At 36.4% G+C, this 9,836-nt stretch overlaps 1 protein-coding gene across 1 annotated transcript; it reads right to left on the bottom strand.

Moving 5' to 3' along the window:
• Nucleotides 1-2,540: 2,540 nt before the first annotated feature.
• On the bottom strand, nucleotides 2,541-5,143 carry LOC144441315 (potassium channel subfamily K member 18-like). Its single transcript, XM_078130873.1, has 2 exons — nucleotides 4,717-5,143; nucleotides 2,541-3,496 (listed from the first exon to the last, which is right to left on the bottom strand). Exons 1-2 carry the CDS (start codon nucleotides 5,141-5,143, stop codon nucleotides 2,541-2,543), a joined length of 1,383 nt encoding a protein of 460 aa, XP_077986999.1.
• Between the last annotated feature and the right edge of the window lie 4,693 nt (nucleotides 5,144-9,836).

Here is a 9,836-nt window from a genome sequence, read left to right on the forward strand (position 1 = left end):
AGCAAAGAATTATACACAGTAAAAGTACGGCAATAATTGTTTGATTTTTTAAAATTATGTGTATTGATAATTTTGTCGCAATAATGCAGTAAGGTCGTATCTGCTATACAATTGTATAGCAGATATGATCTTACTGCTCTGACTTGACGATTTATCTGTTCTCCTGAGAGCTTCAGACGCTAACAATTATTACCCCTGTCACGGATCTATAGTGACACAACAGCCCTTTAAACTTCCATTTCAACAACTTTGAGTTCAGTATGCCACACCAATCATGTTTTGTATTCTAATGTCATGGTCATAATACAACCAGTAACACTGAAGTAAAACACTTTCTCTATGTGCTGTACTCATTTATAGCATTCATATTACAACCAGTAACACTGAAGTAAAACACTTTCTCTATGTGCTGTACTCATTTATAGCATTCATATTACAACCAGTAACACTGAAGTAAAACACTTTTTCTATGTGCTACACTCATTTATAGCATTCATAATACAACCAGTAACACTGAAGTAAAACACTTTCTCTATGTGCTGTACTCATTTATAGCATTCATATTACAACCAGTAACACTGAAGTAAAACACTTTCTCTATGTGCTACACTCATTTATAGCATTCATTTTACAACCAGTAACACTGAAGTAAAACACTTTCTCTATGTGCTACACTCATTTATAGCATTCATTTTACAACCAGTAACACTGAAGTAAAGCACTTTCTCTGTGCTACACTCATTTATAGCATTCATATGAAGTGTATAGGTATACCGTTTCAATTGGTTGGTTTACAAGACTAGCATGTGACCTTTCTAATGCGGTCAATTAGCAAATGAAACAGTATACTGTTATACTTGATATGGATGGCATGGTCCCACTGCTGCCACCAGTTCCAAATCCTACTACTATCACATCCCACCACATTGTGAAGTAATATCATAACGTATCAGTGAAATGCAGTGAATTAACTTTTTTTAGTTAGGGTGTGAGGAGAGGAATGCGTCTCACAGTAGTAAAGGGGCAACAGCATTGCAAGTTATTGGTTATAATGTGGGGGAGTGGATATGTTGACCTCAGTCCCAAGTATGTCAGTTGTGTGCACATCTCGTCTTTGGGAGTTCTGGTCATCAGCTCAGAAATAAAGTATCCAAACACAGACATTGATTTAATACAAACACAAACTCACTGTGGTGGTGGTAATAATGGGAAACAACAAATGCCTTTTTAGAAACTATCAATGTGGTGGGATCTTGCTACCATTTTACCAACTCCCTCCCCCCTCCCCCCTTGTGATTACGGAAGGCTCCCTAAATGACTACCGATTCCCCCGACGCCCCTTGCATTTACACAAGGCTCCCTAATTGACTACCATTTTACCGATTCCCACGACGCCCCTTGCAATTACTTATGGCTCCCTAAATGACTACCGTTTTACCGATTCCCCCGACGCCCCTTGCATTTACACAAGGCTCCCTAATAGACTACCATTTTACCGATTCCCACGACGCCCCTTGCAATTACTTAGGGCTCCCTAAATGACTTACCATTTTACGGCAATGTACAGTGCTCTCAACACATGCTTGCTTGAGAGAATGCGCAAAGCCCAGTTTGATAGAGGTCATGCAGGTATTAATACACCAGGTATTTAAATCATTATCAGTTATACATCATGCTGTCATAATCATTGAAATCACTTATCCATCACAAATATTGATTGTATAAATTATTTTAATGACTGATATCTTATAAATTTAAAGATGACATTCCTCATTACCATTACAATAACAGAAACAAATGAGCAGGAGATCAAAACACATTTTCCATCTGTCTGGATTTTTCTCCGTATTAAATGTTGCATTCCGGTCATATCTATATGTTGTTCAATTCAGAGCAATGTGTTCAGATCGAACCTGGGGCATGGGGCAAAAATTCTGGTAAAACCCGAATATGAAGGTGAACTTTGAAGTTATGAATGAATGTGTATTATCGGAAAATGCAACTTGAAAAAAAATAAAAGTGGGTCATATAAAGTTTGCATTGAGAGATAAAAGACTCTTTTTGAAATTAAAGATACTAACATTTTGTACAGGTGAAATTTATTCAGGTATGGTATGTATTCAATGTGAACACCACGGTTTACCAACACAGATGAATTTCCATTTGAAGGTATAGTATGTACTGTTAAAACGCCGGCAAAACGGATATATATATATATCGATGTCATAGAACAGAACACAGACAATGAAGTCCGTGAAGAAATATTATTCGAATAAATTTATTCTGTTTGCGTTATATATAATGGAATATAAGGCCTACTAAAGTCTAAAGATAGTAATACCCCGAACCGAAAACTCTCTTCTAAAAGTAACATCTACTGTGATTAGTATAAATGTGTAGGTGTATATGCGTGGACGTAGCTAGGTATATCCGTCTGCTTGTCTCGGCGTGTGAATGTCTAAAAGGTGGAGATGTTCGAGCACGTAAACCGAAGATAGTTGGCAAAGTTGAGTTGTTCTTGGGTAAACTGACACAGCTGTTTATACATCTGTTGCCTGACTGCAGACACATTTTGGTAGACATTTTCTACATCTCTGCATTTTGCGACCCTCTTCTTTCACCAATGAACGAACTCTGCTTTTCAGTTCATCTCTTGCTAGGTTGAGGGCGATAGACATGATAACAAGCCCCACTACGATGTAGCAGGAAACGAACGTTTGTCTTACAAGTATCTCTTCATACGTCAGTTTACCATGGCGATCAGCAGGGGTGATGTCACCAAAACCAATGGTGGTGAAAGTAATGATACTAAAATAGATACAATCTACGAATGTCCACTTTTCTTCTAATAGCATCAGAATACCAGATCCTGTCATAATATACACCAACAATACAATAACAATGAAAGTAACTGGTGTACTCTCGTAGGCAGGTTTTATTTCATCATACATATCTTTCCCGAGTGGTGACACGTCTTCAAGTGTTGATGCCCCAGAATTCACACTTCTCCCTGGTTTATTCCCCCACCCTAAATCAAAGTCTTCGCTCGAGGCAAGTTCAGGAGACTTCAGACCAGCCGCGTTACCTTTACCCGGCTTATCGGTAGCAATTTCCCAGCTTCCTCTTGGAGATCCGGTATCACTTACTTTCCCATCCATTATAAATGTTTCAACTTCTTCGAGACTAGTTGATGTGCCCATACGAGTCGTTGTTTGTAACCCAAATGATCCAGGAGAAACCATTTTGTCACTGTGACTCCTACCATTTTCTTGAGTGTCCGTTTGTCCTGGAAATGTTAGATCAGCTGTATGTTCGGTGATCAGTTGTTGGCAGCATACATATCTCTGCTTTACACGTTTATGGATGTATTTCAATGGAACAGCGATGAGTCTTCCTAATTTAACCAGAAATATGACAAAGAGAGGAATACCAATGACAGCGTAGAGGATGCACGCGAACCGACCTGATATTGTAACTGGGGCAATTGTTCCATAACCTGTTAAAAAGACAACACAAACGACGAAACGACTTTAAACATTATTCTTATAAATGAATGTTTACAGGGGAATATTAAAACGCTATTTCACATACATACATACATACATACATACATACATACATACATACATACATACATACATACATACATACATGCATACACACATACATTACATATATACATACATACATACATACATACATACATACATACATACATACATACATACATACATACACACACACACTCGCACACACACACACACACACGCACACACACACACACACACACACACACACACACACACTCAACCGTTAATGACATGTTTGTCTTCCAGAAACATTTTGAAAATTTATGCAATAGTATTTTCATAAATTCATGAACAATTTAAATAACAATAATTCCTGTATTATTTATAAGTAAGTGATTATGGGCAGTTTCACCTCGCATGACTGGTTCTCATGCTATTGTAATAAAAACCTACTTAATTAGAAAATGAAGCTCATTTACATGGTCGAATGACCTCCGATATTGCAGAGACCCAGGTCATATGACTTAAGATACTCTAGACTAGATAAAAGTGTGCAGAGAACTGAAACTGCAGGTTACTGTATTTATCAGAATGTACTATAGGGTCTAACTGTTCAGCCTACTACCAATGCATACAAGTGGAATTTTTATTCAACTGACTTGGTACCTCGATATCGGTTAGGGTAATGTAAAGACACACGACCAAATGTTGACACCAAACGTAACATGATGATGATGATGATGATGATGATGATGATGATGATGATGATGATGATGATGATGATGATGATGATGATGGTGGTGGTGGTGGTGGTGGTGGTGGTGGTGGTGGTGATGGTGGTGGTGGTGGCGGTGGCCCAAAGCAGTTGGCGAAAATCATCATAAACAACGTTAACAGATGTAATGGTTCGGTAGTGCCAGAAATCCTTTTTCATTGATGTGTTGTTAATCTTTTGGTTCGATAACGAAGACACCACCACCAACAACAATAACAACAACAACAATGGCGCAAACAACAAAACAGAAAATAACAATTGTTCTAATAAAGGGTATTAATTTTGACATCGCCAGAAACAACAGCTATACACGTACGTCACAACTGCATATTATGGCTTAGGTGTAGTCTTGATATGGCATGTTCAAAAATATCTAAATTTGTCATTATCAAACTATCCTGAGATACTTACCTATCGTGCTGACGACAGTCAAACAAAAGAAACATGCTGAAAAATAATTCCAGCGTGTGCTTTGTTGCCTGGCTAACTCTTCCCTCTTCGACTCATCATCCAATTGTCGTAGATTTTCCAGTTGCTCCATTGTAAACAAGATCCACTCTTCCATATCCATGTACCTGCTTCTGTTCCATAGCACCTCAGTCAAGTTGCGTTCAGGACGTGTCGTGTTCGCATCGTATGTCATGGGCGATATATCATTGTCAGGTCCTTCCAAAAATTGGAACAACTTCCCTCCTAACATGACGTAAGCTATGGCAGCTACAAATAGAATTGTCGTATTACGAATACTTTTCCTGAAAACGTTGAAACGACAGGCAGCATGTCGCAAACTAGCAATGCCTTTGTCCTTGTCAGGGACCAGGTCGTTTACAAACCCCATACTTCAGAAACTGGCAAGTGTAGATAGATAGCAAGCCGCTAAAATATCAACTTGAAATTCTCGAGTTTTGGCTGGCCAAAAAAAACTATACTGGAACAATATGGATAGCTACCATGCACAATGAACTGCAGTGTGAGCTAGCTGTAGTATTTCAGATGTCATCAAGAAGCTATTGCAAATGTAGACAGTGTATATCCCCGCTTTACCTCATTTTGTTAATGTAGTCATCACGTGACTACTTTTGATTAATAATGGTGTTCAAATATGTATACGAGTTGGTATGCAATATTTTAATAACTTTTGAGTGACACAATTACTTTCACATATCTAATCATTTAATAATTTGGTTGACAAATGTGTATTGACATGTAATTTAATAGATTTTAAAAGTGAGTAAAAATACTTTTTAATTTTTTTTTGGAATTACTTTTCAACAGGTGAAAGTCTAGGTTACACACAAAAGAGGTCCTTTTTTCGGCGGGAATATCGAAAACGCTTATGAGGCGATAACATCAGCAATTTCTCCTTTATATTCCTGTACACATTTAGCAAAAGGGTCACATAGTGACCTATACATGGCAGTATCATCATATGCACGGTTAACTGGGTCTTTTGGTGACTCTTATCTGCGACTAAGACATGGTTGTCACTTCAAAAAGGTCATTTAATATGGCCGATACGTTTGTTACTCTAGGGGGTCTTCTAGTACATGTATTGAATTGCGAAACTCTGAACGAACTGTATGAGCTTGTATGAGCTCACAACCCACGCATGCGCGCTTGACAACGGCAGTGCTTTAAACATATTCCCCATCTTTAACTTGAATAATCAATTTAATTTATAAACTTCTCGTAATTACTGTTTTATTAAGCTAATTACGATCGCGACCAAACTGTCTTGAAATATTAGAAGACTTTTATAAAAAGCAGGACTGCTTGTAAACTGTATTCACTGTAAACGACAATTATGAACAAATTAACAAATTGGTTCAGGAAATTACAACTGAAGCTTGTACTGTGTTGGAACTCCCTAGTTTCACCTACAGTATGTGCATCCATGATTAATATTGCCGAAATGTAACATTAATTAAACTGACCTTACCACTGACAGATTCCATATGAGTTGGAAAAAAAGAAATACCTTAGTACAACATATGATTCGATGACGGTTACTAATTGCATTATAATGTTGAACTATTTTTTTTGTATAAACAGCTTTAAAGTACCAGGCCCCTTTCGTACAATTTCGCACACAGTATGATAATTATCGAGGGATGTATTAAAATGATTACAACTATCACAAATACACAATTATCACCAGAAATGTATGCTTGGAATCTAGTCTCCCATTCTCGCAAGCTAGGCCATACTTTTCTCCACTGATGCGGATGGCACAACGAAAAATATTGTGCCATTTAGGCCTATAGAAAATGTGGGTTGGTGTTACCGTAAAAGGGACAGTGGTTTACGACATGCAACCCCTGCTCCATACTAGGGAATTAACGATTTGGTGGAATTGGTAATCGCCGAGTAATAATCGAGCATTACCGAGTGTAGCCAAGCGACTTGTGGTTTTACTATCACAAGCTACATCCTGTGTTAGCGACAACAGGTCCCTGGGGTGTACATATCTATGACAGGAGACATTCACTGCACGTGAAGACGAACACCGCAATGATATGGACTCGGTAATTACAAGTATTATATCAGTAAAGATAAAAACTCTGTTCTTAATTAACCTTTCCCAAAATAAAGATAAATTGATTATATTAGAAGGAATACCATTTGTAATTTATGATTATGACTTGTACACGACATGCTATTACACTCATGTAATACGATTTAGGTGTTAATTACCTAGGACCCTTGTAATCGTGTACCTTTTAATGGAGTTCAATCATGCAAGTATTTTGATCGATGGGTATGTTTTACACAAGACATTTATTTTATAAATATATATAAGTGGTTTATTTACCCAATCGTATAAAATGATTACAAAATAATGGTAACAAAAATCAAAAGAGAGAAGGGTAAATGGGGAGTCAAGAAATAGCTTACAGCTAGTCTAGCCTGATCCCCGACATTGTATATTGCGAATGAAAACAATAAGAGGGTTCAGTCATTAAGATGACTGAAAACATAACTGGGAGAAGAAAATATATCACATATACATATACATATACATATGCATATACATATACATGTACACACAAAAAACATTTTTACTACATGAAAAAGTCTAATACAATAAACGAAAAGTCAATACATCTGTAAGTTTACAATTTAATCACCTGTACTGCTCTACTAAATATTGTTTAAGAGATTTCCTAAAAATATGTTGGGAATTTTTCGATCTGATTTGGATAGGAATATCATTCCAAATTTTTGCACCTACGAATGAAATATCGCCACTGTATATCTGCCAACAACTCGGGGTTTTCTCCAATACAGTTTGATCTCACCATATCTTTTACTGACGTTTTGTGTATTACGGTAACATTATTTGTTATATTTGAACCGTCATAAGTACTGGATACATGCTTACACATGACCATTTACCCCAAGCATTTTAAGGTGATATACCACTATTCATTGTATCTGTATCTGTATCTGTATCTGTATCTGTATCTGTATCTGTATCTGTAACTGTAACTGTATCTGTATCTATCTGTATCTGTATCTGTAACTGTATCTGTATCTGTATATATATATATCTGTACCTGTATCTGTATCTGTATCTGTATATATATCTGTATCTGTATCTGTATCTGTATCTATATATCTGTATCTGTATCTGTATCTGTATCTGTATATATATATATATCTGTATCTGTATCTATATCTGTATCTGTATCTGTATATATCTGTATCTGTATCTGTATCTGTATATATATATCTGTATCTGTATCTGTATATATATTTGTATCTGTATCTGTATCTGTATCTGTATCTGTATCTGTATCTGTATCTGTATCTGTATCTGTATATATGTATCTGTATCTGTATCTGTACCTGTACCTGTACCTGTACCTGTATCTGTATCTGTATCTGTATCTGTATCTGTATCTGTATCTGTATCTGTATCTGTAGAATACTGTGTAAACATCCGAGTACGGATTATCACATACACAGGTACGTAAAACACTATTGAGGTAGCTGGGAGCAAGTTAGTAGTAATCCAAACATTGAACAATTGACATCCAGGGATTGTAGACACTGTTTAAAAGCAGTACTAGATTGCGCTTCTTTGATGTTGATGGGTAAACAGTTCCATTGTAGGTGGGAAGTTGGAGAAGTTCTAAGAATCTTTTTCATAATGTCAGTGAAGAGATTAAAATAGATGTTTACCGGTAAAGGTCACTATAAATAATATATAAAGCAAACGACAATTTGGAAGTTAGCATATTACTGTTCTAGCTTTGGGTCTTGAAGATAGTACTATAATAGATATTAAACAATTACAAGGTTAACATAATTAATTATGTAGATAGATTGGAAATGTAGGTTCTCGTATAATACTTGTATTTATCCCTCATAAACTAGCACTGGCATGGTCGCCTAACGGATCTTCCTGCGTTTCGTTCAGTAGTGGCTATCCTCAAAGGTAAGCGATTTCGCCATAAAACTATACACATGGCTATCTCATAAAAGACAATAAAAGAAAGCAGACTATTGTAATACTATATTAACAAAGGTAGAGGAATCATATAGGTCTACACTCGAGCAAGTGTACAACAGTGTACATTGGTATATCGATTCGCCTAGACAAAACAAATGCCGTTGGTGGTGTATGTCACTTTTCCTTTACACCACTTCACGTGTCTAAACGCTTTGTTTTACGAGTACATTACTTACAAGATTGCATCGATATTGTGTAATATCGCACTGGTTCGGTGCAATATCCAGATATTGCACTAGTACGATGTAATATTAAGACAATGCTCTACACTAGAAAAATTATGTATTTGTTCATTTAAACACTAATAAAAAGTTTGCATAAAACACAAAACATGAGTCTGAAATATATTAGTGTTAAGCACTGTGTCTCAAACATAGATGGTGTTTCGTGTTGACATTTTATTTTTCATTATTGAACTTAGTGCAAACCTAGGAACGACAAAAAGCTCAAAAACAAACTACATAATTTATGTTAATTCAAAAGTAAAGTTCAATGCCTAGACCTGCATGCTTAAATCAGAGCCACAAAGAATATGTGGTGATCAAATATAGGTCTTTGCAGGTCAAAAATATAACTTTAACACCACAGTTATTAAAGGTCAAATATGAATCGATTTGAAAATACGATATATGGCTGTACACCTAAACAGCACAGTTTGAATTGACTGAACTGAGGTTCATCATTAGTGCTATGGGCATGGTGAAATGATTGTACAGTACAGAATAATTAATGTTTCTTGGGGTGTGTACTCAATTGTAGTAAATGATGTCCCTAACTTGCTGATAATTTTCGTAGATTTGGACGATTGAGAAGTTCATAAATGGGGAGAACATTCTATCAGACAAAATGCGAGTACGATAGTCGGATACATATTTTGAAAAAACCCGTACCACACTTGGCATATGTTTTATAACTACACTAATTGTTAACGAAATGGCGTAGAATGTGCAGACCGTGGCTTACAATGAGACTTACAGAGTGACAATAAGTGATAACCCAGTGGTGAGTAAAATCA

Source organism: Glandiceps talaboti, chromosome 10, assembly GCF_964340395.1.
Source record: "Glandiceps talaboti chromosome 10, keGlaTala1.1, whole genome shotgun sequence".
Taxonomy (NCBI): Eukaryota; Metazoa; Hemichordata; class Enteropneusta; family Spengelidae; genus Glandiceps; species Glandiceps talaboti.